Genomic DNA, 15961 nt, shown 5'->3' with positions numbered 1-15961 from the left:
CAGTTATCGCTGGATATGTTTGGGATATTGAAAATGCTATCAGTATTATCAGTTTGCTTGCTCCCTCTTTCTAACAGGCCTTTATCTGGAGCCCTGATAAGAGCTCAGCTGTTGAGACTGGAACGCGGTGGAGGCACGATCGGCTTCGTGCACTTGCCAGGTAGAAGGAGAAATGTCTAAAGTCCTGTTTGAATCGAGCTCCCCGCCCGCTGTGCTCAGAGGACACAAGGAGAAACCAAGCTTTGCTTGAATACAAAGGTTTTTAATTCACACCTTATAAAAAAATAAAATGAACTCTTACAAAAAAACCCAAAACGAAGAGAAGAGGCAGAGTCCTTTTATTGAGCTTGGCCAGAGTCATCCCGAAGCATCTGCTCCAGTGATGCAGCCTTCGTGGGGAAATGCTCTCAAGCTCTTTGAAGTCCTTTCATCAGCTCCTGTGACAGAGCTGTTAAGTACACTGGTTGCTGGAGGCACTGTTCTAGCTGCTGCACGGTCCATAAATATTTCCCAAGTGGAGGGGAGCAGAGTCAGCAGTAACAGCGAGGGGTGTTCTTCAGCGGGACAGGTCACTCCGAGGCTGTTCTGAGGAAACAGCGATTCTTCCTGGAAAACACAACACCATCAGCCACTGCCAGCTCCTCCTGCCAGCTGTGTGCAGAGTCACATCCTCAGCTGCAGCCTGAGCAGCCTTCACCGTACTGCCTGTACTCAGCTTGGGTAGCCCTGCGCCTTATAGTCACCTCCAGTAAGTCCATTGAATGTCAGGTTGGAAGGGACCCCGAGGATCATCTGGTCCAACCTTTCTAGGTAACAGGACAGTTGAAATGGGCTGGCCCAGCACCCTGCAAAGCTGAGCCTTAAAACTGTGTAATAGAGTGGACTCCAGCACTTCCCATGGGAGGTGATTCCAGTGTCCAACTGCTCTCATGGGGAAACCTTTTCTTCTGGAGTCCAATGGCAATCTCCCCAGCCATAACTTGTCCCCATCACCTCTTGACTTTTCCATAGAACTCCTTGTAAAAAGAGAATCTCCTTCCTCCTGGTAGCCACCCTTTACGTACTGATCTATGGTGACAAGGTCTCCCCTAAACCTTCTCAAGTCTGAACAAATCCAGCTCATGTCTCTGCTTTGCATAACAGCTCCAAAGTACTGTTGCCACGGCTGTATGGTCAGGCTGGGGCTTAGAAACACAACAGAAATCCCTTTCTCTCTCTCTTCCTGCAATTTTTCAGCTGTGTTAGTTGTTAGAAGCAGACCATGCATTTCAAATGGATGCCAAACAGCAGCCCTGTGCCATGTCCTGTTCTAGTTTCATGTAGAAGAAAATTGATATCATAGATCCCCAGACCGGTTTGGTTTGGAGAGGACCTTAAAGATCATTTAGTTCCAACCCCACTGCCATGGGCAGGGACACCTCCTAGACCTGGTTGCTCAAGCCCCCATCTAACCTGTCTGAACACTTCCAGGCTTGAGTCCTTCAGAACTTCTCTGGGCAAACTGTTCCAGTGCCTCACCATCTTCACAGGGAAGAATTTCTTCTTAGTACCTGATCTAAATCCAGCTTCTCCCAGCCTGGAGCCGTTACTCCTGCAGTCACTCCCCAGCTCTCCTGGAGCCCTTTTCAAATCCTGGGAGGCTGCCCTAAGGCCTCCCTGGACCCTTCTCTCCTCCAGGCTAAACAGCCCCAACTCTGTCAGCCTGGCCTCACAGCAGAGGAATTGAGTGGATCTATTTTGCCCTGTTTCTGTTTGCTCTCTGGTACAGTAGGTGCCCCACAACATCACCTTTCAGTCACTCAGCAGTACTTTTCATCAATTCACATGGAATTGGTCAGTTTGCTCATGTCTGATGCTTTTTGATATTTTAGCTGTCCTTTTAAACTGTGATCTTAAGTAATCACCTTCAAGTGATTCATTTAAAGTAAGACACTGCTTTTAGGTATTACACGCTTTAAAGTGAAGTATTTGGAGAAGGCTTGTTTTTCATGTCTCCAAGCTGTCTAGAATGCTGTGTTCTCTTTGGGGAAGAGAGGTTATTTTGGGTTACATGGAAAGTCTGAGGCTTGCTATCAATGGCATGTGGACTCTGCTCTGTTTGCCTTGCTTACTAAAGAGGACTAAATCTATTGCCCCATCCCCATTCCCAGTGTCTTCTTTTTTTTATGTACAGAATAACTCCATGTCTCGTTTGGGTGAGAATAAGTGGGAACCTCCTCTCCCATCCTGTAGGATCAGCCTGATCATTGATCAAGCTTGGTTACCTGCAGAGCATTGTGATGCACTCGCTGTTATCCCTGCACGAGGCTCCCACGGGTCGCAGTGAGACTCCTCTCCAGAAGGGAGTCATCCTCTTCTGTCTGGTGAGGTGAGGCTGTCGGTGGTGCAGGGAAGCACAGTGTGTCTGAAACAGAAGGTGATGTGGATGTCACAACAGCAGGCAGCTGTAGGCACTCACTCATTCTGCTGCTGAGGTCAATAGGCTTGCTTTTAAGTGAAGAACTTGAAGCCTGCCTTATTTTCAGCTCATAGCATGCTCTGTGAAAGTATATATTGCTTGTGTGCTAGAGTTGGAACTGCTTGATCTCTAAGGTCCCTTCCAACCTAAACCATTCTATAGATCTATGAAAAATTGACTGTATTTTCTAATGTTTTGGGAGGCAAGGCAGAATGAAGTGCTCAAGTTACGTCTTCTAGAATCACAGAGTCATTTTGGTTGGAAAAGAGCTTTAAGATCATCGAGTTCAACCACTGACGAACAGCTTGGAGTAACCCAGTCTTCACCAGGCAGTTATTCCACTCTTTTGTGGTGTTGACTCCTCTGAAAGAGCTCTGCTGTCTCCTAACTCCTGCCAGTCATTCTAATCCCTGAAAATCTAGCCAGTTTTATTGGTTACATTTACCAAAGGGAGCAGTGAAATTAATTAGCTGACTGACCGTTAGAATTAGCACTTTAATCATTCTCTCTTTACCTGGCCGAGCAGCAGCAAGCAGAGCAAAAGGACCAGCACCATCCCTCTCCACCAGTGCATCTTCACAGGGGGAGCTGTCACTTCAGCCACAGGACCAGCCATGGGAGGAAGAGGTAGGATGAGCCCCAAATAGAACTTCCCAGGCTTCAGGGAGATTTTTATAGACTTCATTCTCTTATCATTGCATCAGCTGTCACTCATTACAGGAACAAAGTTCGTTTGGGAGCATGAGGGAATTACTAAGTTAGCAGCTGCCGAAGTGATCTGGTTCAAGGCCTGTCTCTCTAGCTAATGATTTACTCCCCTTTCCACTTGTACTTTGTCTGGCCAGCTTTCCTCTTGCACCAGCTGTTCTGTTTGACACCCCCCTGCACACCTCCCCCCACCTCCCCAAATATGTTCCCAGAACTCCATGGTCCATCTGCAACCAAAAGTTGTCCCAAAGTGTGATGGTACAGACCACAAGCCAGACAGGTCATGTAACTTCTGAAACATTCTTAGCAAGCTGAACTGAAGCAGACTCCTGCCTTTGATGCTGCTTCTCCTCCTCAGTACAGGAAAGAATCACAAGGAAGTTGCTTCCCCTTCCTTTCCACAGCCATGGTACTCACAAAGCAGGTGTAACACTTTCAGATGGGTTTGGGAATGTGAAAAGGATGTTCTGCATGCTAAATGACAGACCTCTTCTTCCAAGGGTCCTAGTATCTACTTAGAGATCTCCAAAGTAGAAGAGGCTGCTGAAAGGGTTTCCTGGAGCTGAGTTGCTCCAGGTGGCAGGATGGTTTCCTCAGACGAGCCATCTTTCCCTCTGGACCTTGCAGTGGAATTCAGGATGAGCCCTCTGAAGGTGCCAACAGTTCCCACTGGTATGAATGGGCAGTGTGTAGTTAAGAGGAATCTTATTTCTTGCCATTGTGAAATGGGATTGCAACAACCTGGAGAAAAGGATGTTTACAAAGAGCTACCTGTGACCTCCCATCTTCTCTGTAAACCTCCCAGTTTATGAATGTCTGAGACTACCAGTCTGTGAATGGACCTTGCTCCTCCTCCTTCCTTCTGTGAGATTTCATGCATCTGGCTCTCACATCTGTCCCTTGTCTGTCACATCTGCCTGGTACAAGAATGTTGTGATTGCAGGGTAACAGCAAACACCAATTTATTCCTGTCAAGCCCACGTAGGTTTTGGAGCGTGGGGAGTTTTGAGTGACTTGAAGCAAGAAGATCCTGTACAAAACAGTGAAGTCTGCTTGAATTAAACTATAAGCACAAATCTGCATGTAATTGGCCATAATTTTATACGATTGCTTCATGTGGAGGCACCAAGTGCCAGCGTGGAAGGTGAGTTACCTTGATTAAGATAATGCCCCGTTGTCAGGTTCCTGTCTACAGAGCAGCTCAAAACTCACTGGGGCTAAATAAAAATCCTTCCTGGCACCTTGGCCACAGCCACTGTTGGGAAATTTGTTCTTTACCGGGTGTCATTACACCCTTTCCTCTGTCCTTCACCTTCCTGGATCTTAGGAAGAGAAGGAAATGGGTCAGTAAATCCCGGCACATCAAAGAGCTGGACTTAAAAGTTTCTTTGCTATTTGGCTGTGAATTTCTCCATTGTTCTCCATGAAGCTCTTTCTGTACGTGCCTCTCAGTTCTAATTGCTGCCGTTCCCACTGGGCACCAGTGCAGAACAGAGAAAGGCAAACAAGAGGCAGCAACAGCAGTCCTGACTTCATCTGTGGAGAACAGGATGTGAAGTGACAGCTCTTTCCCCTCTGACAGCAGGGCCCTCTGGAAGTGAAAACAAAAAAGCCACGGCAAGGATGCAGCTTAGAACAAAGAAAGAGAAACTAAACAAGTGTTGCTCCTTCGCCTCTTCTAACATTTACCAAAGGGAGGAGTGAAACCATGTCCATGACTGACTTGACACATTTTCAAACACCTTCTGCAGGTGCCACTGGCCAGAGGTGCGGCAGGAGCCAGGCTGGGCCCTCGGGGTACTCCAGGCCAGGTCAGAGGACAGTTTGGTGGGGCTGGAGGATTTGACAGGATCAGAGGATAGCTTAATAGGACTTGGCAGGGTCAGACGATGGCTCAGTAGGTCTGCAGGACTCAGGAGGGACAGAGGATGGCTTGATGGGGCTGGAGGAGTTGGCTGGGTCAGGATGGCTTGGTGGTGCTGAGGGACAGCTGGGCAAGGTCAGGGGTGGGGCAGGAGCATGGCTTGGAAAGTGTGCTGGGGCTTGGAGGGCAGTTTGGTGGTACCGGAGGACTTGCAGGGTCACAGAACGGCTTGGTTGTGGCTGGAGGACTCAGCAGGATCAGAGGACAGCTTGGTGGGGCTGGAGCACAGCTTGGCGGGGCTGGAGCACAGCTTGGCAGGCTTGCAACAGGCTGGTGGTGGAGCAAAGGGTGCGTGCCCAGCTTGCTGACTCGCTGCTGACACTGCAGCAGGGTGCTGGCCGCCACAGTGCCGTGGTAAGGGGTCACTTGCCGAGGTGAAGGTGCTGTGCTGTTGACAGAAGCCTGGCATTTGGCTCAGGCACAGCTCTGCTGTCTGTGAACAGGGGCACAGACCTCATGAGAGACTGAGCTGAGCTACTCACCCTCAGTACTGCTTCCCAGGCGGAGTGTATTGAAAACCAAACATTGACCGAAGCCGCCAGCACCGAAGTTCACACATGCTGGCACTTAGGGTACCCACCAGCTGCTGCAGGTGCTCCTGCAGGCTAAATAGGACACCAGTGAGGTTTTGAATGAAGCCTACTTCTAGACACCCTTGCTAGCTCTCAGTTGTAGCAGGCAGCTCATGGCTTCTTGCTTGCCTAAGCTGCAGAGTTAAATTTAAGCAGAGTACTTTTGGCACTGGATGACCTTTTATCACTCCTGTTTATACCATCTTAGAGTACATGCAAGAGCAGTAGAAACAGCCCCAAGATTGAGCTCAGCCCCATCTGCTTTTTCCTAGATTCATAGAATAGTTTGGGTTGGAAGGGAGCTTGAAGATCATCTAGTTCCAACCCCTGCCATGGGCAGGGACACCTCCCACTAGCCCAGGTTGCTCAAAGCCTCATCAAACCTGGCCTTGAACACCTCCACGGACAGGGCATCCATGACCTCTCTGGACAACCTGTTCCAGTGTTTCACCATTTCACCACCCTCACTGTCAAGAATTTCTTCCTACTCTCCAGTCTAAACCTCCCCTTTTCCAGCTCAAAGCCATTGCCCCTTGTCCTGTCACTACAAGCCCTTGTAAAAAGTCCCTTCCCAGCTTTCTTGTAGGCTCCCTTCAGGTACAACCTACATTAAAAGCTCCCCCCAGAATAAAACATTCATCTAAATAAACTGCAACCCTGACTTCCCGAGACTGAGCATCTGTGTCTTGCAGACAGCCCAGCCCTGAGCACACCAACAAAGGAACACAGGGAAACGTCACCGCTGCTCTGTGGATAAGATAAAAGCCATCAGCTGCTGCATGACAGGGAGATAAACGTGGTGCTTTGCACAGGACACAAGCTTTAGGCAGTCTGCTGGTGACTGAAAGGGAACAAAAAAGGATAAAGAAACCAGACAGATGTTCCAGCCTTCACACAGCAAAGCCTGTGCAGAGCCACATGCTGAATTTTTGTTACATCCTGAAGTAACTTTACTACTAGGGTTGGTTTGAAAATCATCTTCAGGTATTAAACAGTCCTGTTTCTTCTGGTAGTTTCCAAGAAGGAAGATCTAATCCAGCCTATTAACACCAATCACTGGTATTAATCAGAATTGCAGTTAATCATCTGATTAACATTAATAACTATGATAACTGGGTAAGGAGTATCACAGAATCAGAGAGCAGACCGGGTTGGAAGAGACCTCAAAAGATCACCCTGTCCAACCTTTTGAGGGAAGAGAGCTCAGATGAGCTGCAGCCCCCTGCTCCAGGGCTGCAGCACCCTCACACCAAACAAGTTTCTCCTCTTGTTCAAATGGAACCTTCTGGCTTCCAGTTTGTGCCCATTGTCCTGTCCTGTCCCTGGGCACCACTGACAGCTTGAAAACCTCCTTCTGGGGACCCCACCACATCCTGGGGACGCTGTTCCACTCATCAATTGTTCTCACAGTAAAAGATTCCTCTTTTACATCGAGACGAAGCCTCTTCTGGTTCAGCATGTACCTCTCCTTGTGAAGAGAGTCTCTGTACAGAGACCAAGGTCCACCTTCAGTCCTGAGCCATCAAGCCAGCTCACAAAGTTTGGGTCAATACCACAGCAGGTGGACTGTTTGTTTTCACAGCTCTCAAAGTGAAAGGAAAAAGCAGTGGGAAGATAAAGGGAGCTCTGAGCTGCTATTTCAACCCTTCTCCAGCTGAAGGCGGCCCTTGCTACACACAAGCTATACTGAGAATACTTCAAAGAGAGGTCTTCTCTGGAGGGATTCCAAGCCCATGTGGACACTGTCATTTCAGGTAACCTGCTCTGCCCTGCTGTAGCAGAGGGGAAGGGCTGGATCGATCTCCAGAGGTGCCTGCTAACCCCCAACGTCCTGTCAGGAAAGAAAAGTCTGGAAATGCTCTAAGGGAAAAGCATTTGAGCACACAGAACTTTAGCCTGATTGTCTCCCTGTACCAGACAGAGACTGGATGCTACTCACCTCGAAACATCTCAGGACACAAGATTTCACACCAAGTCATGGGGCAAGGTTAAAGTTTATTTGACAAGACTTATCACTCTCTATATACCCTTTCAGTCATGTGAACGAGCTTAGCAACACAACGGTGATAACACGGCGAGGTAAGGAGCTCTTCGTTAACTCGATTACTGGTCATTTTCGTAGTCAGCAGGGTTCTTCCTCTTCAGTCTCTCAAACTCTTGTGTGCCCCAGGAGTAAAGGAGGTAGGCTGCCACGAAAGCTGGAAAGGAAAGGACACGCTCACGAGGGGCTCTGCACGGCATGGCTTCAACCACGGGGCTTTTGTGGTAAGCTACAGCGAGCCACCCTCACACAGCCAGCCTCCCCCATCCCCAGAGCGGCGATGCCGAGGAGCAGGGAAAGGGGATTCTGCGCCCCCAGCCGCCATACTTACGGGGAACGACCTTGAAGACCTGGGAGCTGAAGCGCCGCCAGACGTTGGGGACGCCGTGCGAGATGACGTTGGGGAAGGCGCGCTGCTCGAAAGGGGACAGGCTGTAGGTGATGATATGGCGCACCCGCGCCAGGTTCCCGAAGTGCCGGCCCATGGCGAGCCGCCGTCACCTTCCCCGGCCAGCCGCTGTCACCTTCCCCGGCCAGCCGCGCCGCCGCTCGCTCCGGACGCGGAAGCGGCCGCGGGGAGTCCTCTTCCGGGACGGCGGAGCGGCGCCGGCGCTGCGCATGTGCGCCCTGCCGCTGCGGTCCTGCGCGCCAGTTAGAGATAGCCTCTGCGAGCTCTGGGGATCGCAGTATCGTTGTATCAGTCAGGGTTGGAGGGGACCACGAGGATCATCTAGTGCCAACCCCCCTGCCATGGGCAGGGACACCCCACGCTAGATCAGGCTGGCCAGAGCCTCATCCAGCCTGGGCTTAAACACCCCCAGGGACGGGGCCTCGACCACCTCCCTGGACAACCTATTCCATGGCTTCAACACTCTCATGGTCGAAGAACTTCCTTCTCACATCCAGCCTGAATCTCCTAGTCTATCACTACCTGATATCCTGAGAAGTCCCTCCCCAGCCTTCCTGTAGGCCCCCTTCAGATACTGGAAGGCCACAATTAGGTCACCTCGGAGCCTTCTCTTCTCCAGACTGAACAGCCCCAACTCCTTCAGTCTGTCCTCATAGGAGAGGTGCTCCAGCCCTCTGATCATCCTCCTGACCTTTCTCTGGACACCTTCCAGCACCTCCATATCCCTCTTGTAATAGGGGCTCCAGAACTGGGATTAGCCGGCCCAACCCCCCTGCCAGAGCCGGGCACCCACAGCAGCCTGCCCAGCATCACAATGGCCAGGGGGGATTGGAAGCTCTCCAGAACAGGAGACTCCACAACTTCTCCGGGCAGCCTGCTCCAGGGCTGCAGCACCCTCACACCAAACAAGTTTCTCCACTTGTTCAAATGGAACCTTCTGGCTTCCAGTTTGTGCCCATTGTCCTGTCCTGTCCCTGGGCACCACTGACAAGAGTCTGTCTCCATCCTCTTGCCCCCCACAGGTCTTTTGCTGAGCTTTGATCAGATCCCTTCTCAGGCTGCTGTTCTCCAGGCTCAGCAGCCCCAAGACTCTCAACCTTTGCATCCTCACAGAGATGCTCCAGGCCCCTCAGCATCTTTATAATCTCTCTCCAGTAGCTTCCTGTGTCTCTTGAACTGGAAAAGCCAGAACTGGACCCAGAAGTCCAGATGTGGCTTCACTAGGGCAGAGAGTGTGATAGTATAAAGAATAATATAAGATGATAACAAATCAGGTCATATTAAAATGAATTAGGTAATTAATGGAGCATGGTTACAAAGATTCATGTGACATCATACATCATCTTTGGTATTGATGTAAAGTGCTGCTGTTTGAGCTAGCTGCTGGGTTGGTAACGACACAAAGCACCCTCTTCTGCAGAACTGAAATACCTCAGCTTTGGTTATCATTTCTCTTTGCACACTGGGTGAAGCACCTTATTTATTATCTACAGCTGGTCTCAGTGTTGCTGTGAAGACAGTTGATACATTATATGTAATGTTGTAATCCTCTGAGTAAGGAGGTTGCCAGGCTGAGTCATTTCAGCTTTGTTCAGAGGGTAGCACCTCATGGGAACACTTCAAAATCCTCTCATTAATCTGAAATACAAGCTTATTGACACAGAATCATTGAGGTTGGAAAAGACCTTTAATATTGAGTCCAACCATATCATCAGATGAAGCCACTTTTTTTTTGTGGCAATCCTGGGTCCCATCCCCAGCCAAATATCTGAGATATTAGAATATATTAATAGAATTCAGTATCTCTGCAGACCTAGAATGGTGCAGTGACATAAATCTACCCTGGAGAATGTGATTTCAGCCTTTAACTCATCACTGAGATTCTATGTTTCTGAAGCTGCTGGTAGCTGACCCAAAAATGCAGTTTCTTTAGCTGAACTCCAGCACTTTGCCTTAAAACAGGCTTTCCCATTTCTGCCAAAGGGAAAAAAAACTGCTTTCCTCCTTGGTGGCTCAGTGAAGCTGAACTCCCACTCTTCAAAAGATATTCACAGGGGTGGTGCTGTATTAGGCAGCTGCAATGATTTAAGCCAATCCAGTGTAGCTTGGATTTTGGGCTGGGATTTGTTTGGGTTTGCCTTGAGCTTTTAGTATTTATTTCAAATGTACTTTTAATTTAGAGCCAAAGCAAGCTCTGGTTTTAGTTCAACAGATCCAGGCTAATGCAAATCTTCAGGGAAGACCTATTTTTTTTTTTTTTTAGTATCATAGTATCATTCAGGGTTGGAAGGGACCACAAGGATCATCTAGTTCCAACCCCCCTGCCATGGGCAGGGACACCCCACACTAGATCAGGCTGGCCAGAGCCTCATCCAGCCTGCTCTTAAACACCTCCAGGGACGGGGCCTCGACCACCTCCCTGGACAATACATTCCAGGGTTTCACCACTCTCATGGTGAAGAACTTCCTCCTCACATCTAGCCTGAATCTCCCCACCTCCAGCTTCATTCCATTCCCCCTAGTCGTATCACTACCTGAGATCCTGAGCAGTCCCTCCCCAGCCTTCCTGTAGGTCCCCTTCAGATCCTGGAAGGCCACAATTAGGTCACCTCGAAGCCTTCTCTTCTCCAGACTGAACAGCCCCAACTCCTTCAGTCTGTCCTCATAGGAGAGGTGCTCCAGCCCTCTGATCATCCTCATGGCCCTTCTCTGGACACCTTCCAGCACCTCCACATCCCTCTTGTAATAGGGGCTCCAGAACTGGGCACAGTACTCCAGGTGGGGTCTCACCAGGGCTGAGTAGAGGGGGAGGATCACCTCCCTCGACCTGCTGGCCACACTTCTCCTGATGCAGCCCAGGATCTGATTGGGTTTGCGGGCTGCAAGTGCACATTGAGAGCTCATGTTGAGCTTCTTGTCCACCAGCACCCCCAAGTCTCTCTCCTCAGGGCTGCTTTCCAGCCAGTCACTGCCCAGCCTGTATTTGTGCCTGGGATTGCCTCGACCCAGATGCAGGACCCTGCACTCGGTCTTGTTGAACCTCATGAGGTTGGCTTGTGCCCACCTCTCCAGCCTGTCCAGGTCCCTCTGGATGGCCTCCCTTCCCTCCAGCATGTCTGCTGCACCACACAGCTTGGTGTCATCAGCAAACTTGCTGAGGGTGCACTCAATGCCACTGTCCATGGCACCCACAAAGATGTTGAACACGACAGGTCCCAGGACTGATCCCTGAGGGACTCTGCTTGTCACTGGCCTCCACTGGGACATGGACCCCTTGACAGCCACTTTTAGAGAAGTTCTATGACTTTTGGCCATTTGTTTCCACACCTCCATCCTGAAACCAGCATTTTAGACAAAATCCTTAAAATTAGAAGAAAATAAGTCAACTGTAGTCAAGATTTGTGATGAAAGCATATAGAATTAAGGCACTGTTACCTCCAGTTTCATAGTGAGAGGAAACAAGGGCATGGCCCCACATTCTCATACTACTAAAGCAATTTAACAGCATTTTAATTAACAGATTTCTAAAAGCTTTTATTTTGTTCCCCTTGTCTTTAAAAAGCAGCAGCCAAGAGCACTGAACACCTCTTCATCATTCAGGAGGAAGTGGCAGTGTGGTTCCACGTGTAGAATCCAGTGCCCTCAGCCCCTGATCAGCTTGTGCTTTGTCCTTGAACTAGATCAGGTCTGGTTTTAACAGCTACCAGCAAGCTGGTGCCAGCTCATACTCTAGTTCAGTGATTTCAATTTTTACCACACTGCAGCCCTTCAGTTCTTGCCACTCATTGCTGAGAAAGCCCAAAGAACGTGAAAAGCAAGAAACAACCTTCTTGCTTGAGGGATTTGGAGGTGTGATAGGGAGGGAAAGAATGAAGAAAGAGATTGTAACATTAAAGACTTTCTTCCTAGAGACTTGCTGGAGGCAGAATCTTAGAATTGCCTGGTTGGAAAAGACTGAGTCCAACCATAAGCTAACATCTCCCTGTACACAGCTCTTAGACCAGGGGTCTCAGCTCCTCATCCAAGCATCTTTTAAACATCTCCAAGGAGGTGGAGAGGGATGAGTGCAGGCATTGAGAGGCTGAAAGCAGAGACCCCCAACACACCAACCCCCAGCATCTCTGGTTTCCACAAACAGCAGTTGAGGTGATTTGGGCAGTGTGAGGACAGCTTGTGGCTTTCTACAGAGGAAGACCAGCAGGCACTGGTGTATGCATGATTGCCATTTATTTCTTTAAATTCTCTAGCAAACCAGCTTAAAAATAGGCATCTGGTAGTTGCAACCCCTTCCATATTTTAAATGCAAAATTATTCCAATAAAAAAGGGTATTATTTACATTTAATCTCCCATGCTAGAAAAAGCTGAGTGGCTACAAAAATAAGTGCCATGATGTAAACACCTTCTACTAACTCCACACTGAACCCTGAGGGGTTTCACAGAGCTATTAGAATGACAAGATGCGGTTAAGTTATAGCTACAGAACCTCTGCAGAAATGTCAAACTACCCCAAACCCCTGAGGGTTCACCCCTACCGACAGGTGCACTTGGTAGCTATCATATCCTCATACTCTTTGTAGACGATGGAGCCATCAGGCTCTATGGTCAGCACGCTCAGAGGGCTGTACTCAGCAGGAACACAGGAGGGCCTCGGAACAGAGGGGTCCAGCTTCTCGTAGATGATGTTCTGCACCATGGTGTGGACAGGAGAGCCGTAGCGGTGCCCCACCACCCTGGGGCAGTCACCTTTGCAGTACTGGGGGCTGTACCTGTGAGGGGCTATGATCCACTTGTCCCATTTCAGCTGGCTGAAGCTCAGGCGGAAGTTGTGGAGCTCGCACTCGTTCTGAGGGAACAGGAACTGTTTGAAGTATTGGCTCAGATCAGAAGGTGAAGTTGTTGGTGCTTCTTGCAGGTTCTCCTCTCTTCGACGCCGAGAGGGCCTTTTACCCTGTGAATTCTCTTGGCCACCCCTAGGACTGTTCCTTGGCCTGGGCTTCACTGGGTTTTTCCTTTTGTGTCTAAGTGAGTTCCACCTGTGATAAGCTTGCTCGCTGGTATCGTTCAGGTAAAGGAGAAGAGAGGGGGGAACCAGTGCCATGTTAATGGGATTTTCCAGTTTAGTGTTCTGTGGTGGCTCACCCATCAGACAAGTGACGTTCACAGCCATATGAATGTTCCTCCTGTTAGAGGCAATCAGAGGCTGGAGGAAAGAGGTCACATCAATCTCAACCCATTTGCGCTTCCTAACTTCAAAGTGCAGGCTAAAAGCTATAGAGTGTGAAATGCTGGGGCATACTTGGCCAGAAAAATCATGCTCCTTAACAGACAAATGGCACATGCAGGTAATGGAAGAAGAGTTGGCAACTGATGTGTCAAAGGAATAGAGCAAGACAGACTTGAGTAAGTGCTCCAGAGCAGTAACACGATCCAGGTTGAAGAGTAAATCCACCGAGTGAATGTCTCCTGAGAAGGGAAACAACATCTTGGAGCATTATTGCATCTTAATTTTCCACCTAGACATAGACTCATAGGATTTTTTGGATTAGGAAAGTCCTCTAAGAGCATTGAGTCCAATCTTCAACCTAACACCACCATGGCCATTAAACCAGGTCCCCAAGTGCCATGGCTGCACATTTCTTGAACACCTCCAGAGATGGTGACTCCGCCACCCCCCTGGGCAGCCTGTTCCAAATCCTACTCTTCCTTCAGCATATTCACACACTGGGGTCATGATTCTTTAGCCTGGAGGAGACTCAGGGGTGACCTTATTGCTGCCTACAGCTACCTGAAGGGGGGTTGTAGACAGGCAGAGGTTGCTCTCTTCTCCCAGGCAACCAGTACCAGAACAAGAGGACACAGTCCCAGGCTGCGCCAGGGGAGGTTTTACACAGAGAGAGTGATTGCCCATTGGAATGGGCTGCCTGAGGAGGTGGTGGAGTCACCATCACTGGAGGTGTTCAGGAGGAGACTTGATGGGGTGCTTGGTTGCATGCTTTAGTTGGTTGGGTGGTGTAGGATGATAGGTTGGACACGATGATCTTGAAGGTCTCTTCCAACCTGGTTTATTGTATTCTATTCTATTCCCTAGCAAAGGTACAATGCAAGGAGAAAGTCACCTTGCAATGGGATTCTGGCAATTTGGTGCAAGCCTTTTTATAGTGCTCTTTGTGGCCCAAGGCCATGTAGAGCACTGTAAAGAGACTTGCACCAAACTGCCAGAAGCCTTTTTTTCTCCCCTCTCACTTTTCTTACTTTACTCACAACTGGTTGTAGAGTTTTCTCTGACTCATTCTGAGTCAGCCTGCAGCATCAGGATTATCTTGAACATAGTACCAGTTGTGTAGCCTTTCCCAGTGTGGGGGTAATTTGTGTTTAATGCTATTCAAGGGGAAGTAGGCTACGAAAAACTCCTACAGTCTAAGAGAAGAGCCATCAGGATTAAAATAGCAACAGCTCTACAGAAATCAGATAATCAAAACTTTGTTGCTTTACTATCTGAGGCTCTAGCTGTTCTATGAAACAAAAGCTCTGTGAAAGAAACCTGGAGGAGAGGAGGTTCTGGGGAGACCTTGGAGCAGCCTTCCAGTACCTGAAAAGGGCTACAGGAGAGCTGGGGAGACACTTCTGACAAGGACTTGTAGTAACAGGATGAGGGACAGGGGCTTTGAACTGGAAGAGGGCAGATTTAGACTGGAAATTAGGAGGACAATTTTTCCCGTGAGGGTGGGGAGACACTGGAACAGGTTGCCCAGGGAGGTTGTGGGTGCTTCATCCTATGCCAGGCTGTATGGAGCCTTGAGCAACCTGGTCTAGTGGAAGGTGTCCATGCCCAGGACAGGGGGGGTGGAACTCAATGATCTTTAAGGTCCCAACTCCAGTCCTCCTATGCTGTTATGATTTTTGTGTTATGCTTTAAGCACAGAACACAGGGAAACCCCCCACTTATCATTGTCAGCTCAGGTCACCCCACACCTACCTTTCATTAGGTCCCTGTAGAGGTGCTTGCACTCAGAACACGGTGTGAAAAGCCGAACAGTGTTATAGAGATGGCTTTTATAAGCCTTTGGGATTCCATCCTTGGTGGCAGACATCTTATAGAGCCTCTTCATGTACCGAAGGGCTCTGGAATCTGGCTGCAGCCTGGGGACCTCACTTTCCCAGTTCTCATGTCCCCGGTCTGACAGCACCTTGAGGAGGGGAGGCAGGAGGGCATAGCCATGCCTTACACTCTTTGGCAGCCACAGCAATGGGTTTAGCTCACTGTCCTCTGGAGCTGCCAGTAGCCCCGAGGTCTTGTCTGAGATGTCTCGATCCCTGAAGTGGGGGGAACACTGGATGCTAGAAGCAAGCCAGTGAAGACAGCAATAGAAACAAACACAAATTCTCCAGGTACCCTCCATACTCTTTAAGGCTGCAACCAAACAATTGCCTCCCCTAAAATATTCAAGGCAAAAAAAAATGGCTGCCTGCTCCTCATCCCTTATATATGCTGCAGCTGGGGAGCAGGTGGGGGCAGGTTTCTTTCTGATAAGGAACCAAAGAGAAAGATCTGCAGCTGCCTGCTGAAACCACCCGTTTGCTTGCACTGAGGCTGGAGCCTTGGCTCAGGGAAGTGTGTTGGAAACCAAATTAGTGTTGTGAGTTAACCTTTTTCACGTGGTGAGTTACAAAATCAGAGTGAGTGCAGCCTGCAGAGGGAGCCGGGGAGACGAGATAGTGTTGGCTGCTGGAAATCCACCTTTGCAGAAATAGATATACATAAAAACATAGTTTTGCTTCTAGCAATAATAAGGTAACAAAACCCAATTTTTTTTTGGCTAATGTATTTCTCACATTTAATTTCTCTGT

At 49.1% G+C, this 15961-nt stretch overlaps 3 protein-coding genes across 4 annotated transcripts; all 3 read right to left on the bottom strand.

Annotated features, from left to right (window-relative positions):
- Positions 1–247: 247 nt before the first annotated feature.
- LEAP2 (liver enriched antimicrobial peptide 2) lies at positions 248–3263 on the bottom strand. The gene is made up of 3 exons (XM_068158874.1): positions 2973–3263; positions 2265–2404; positions 248–606 (listed from the first exon to the last, which is right to left on the bottom strand). The coding sequence occupies exons 1-3, from the start codon at positions 3141–3143 to the stop codon at positions 570–572; spliced, it is 348 nt and encodes a 115-aa protein (XP_068014975.1). The 5' UTR covers positions 3144–3263; the 3' UTR covers positions 248–569.
- A 4374-nt stretch (positions 3264–7637) lies between these two features.
- Positions 7638–8272, bottom strand: UQCRQ (ubiquinol-cytochrome c reductase complex III subunit VII). Its single transcript, XM_068158884.1, has 2 exons — positions 8035–8272; positions 7638–7860 (listed from the first exon to the last, which is right to left on the bottom strand). Exons 1-2 carry the CDS (start codon positions 8186–8188, stop codon positions 7766–7768), a joined length of 249 nt encoding a protein of 82 aa, XP_068014985.1. The 5' UTR covers positions 8189–8272; the 3' UTR covers positions 7638–7765.
- Positions 8273–12278: 4006 nt separating this feature from the next.
- Positions 12279–15547, bottom strand: GDF9 (growth differentiation factor 9). 2 transcript variants are annotated; one of them, XM_068158850.1, is made up of 3 exons: positions 15090–15547; positions 13410–13576; positions 12279–13313 (listed from the first exon to the last, which is right to left on the bottom strand). In XM_068158850.1, the coding sequence occupies exons 1-3, from the start codon at positions 15511–15513 to the stop codon at positions 12642–12644; spliced, it is 1263 nt and encodes a 420-aa protein (XP_068014951.1). In that variant the 5' UTR covers positions 15514–15547; the 3' UTR covers positions 12279–12641. The 2 variants fall into 2 exon arrangements, with proteins under 2 accessions (XP_068014951.1, XP_068014945.1); XM_068158844.1 differs by having other exon boundaries at positions 12279–13576.
- Positions 15548–15961: the final 414 nt, after the last annotated feature.

The sequence above is a fragment of the Melanerpes formicivorus genome, unplaced genomic scaffold, assembly GCF_026170545.1.
Source record: "Melanerpes formicivorus ecotype bairdi unplaced genomic scaffold, bMelFor1.0.p_v2 SCAF_2, whole genome shotgun sequence".
Classification (NCBI taxonomy): domain Eukaryota; kingdom Metazoa; phylum Chordata; class Aves; order Piciformes; family Picidae; genus Melanerpes; species Melanerpes formicivorus.
The sequence above is the reverse complement of the archived record's forward strand: the minus strand, read 5'-3'. Positions and strand labels throughout refer to the sequence as shown.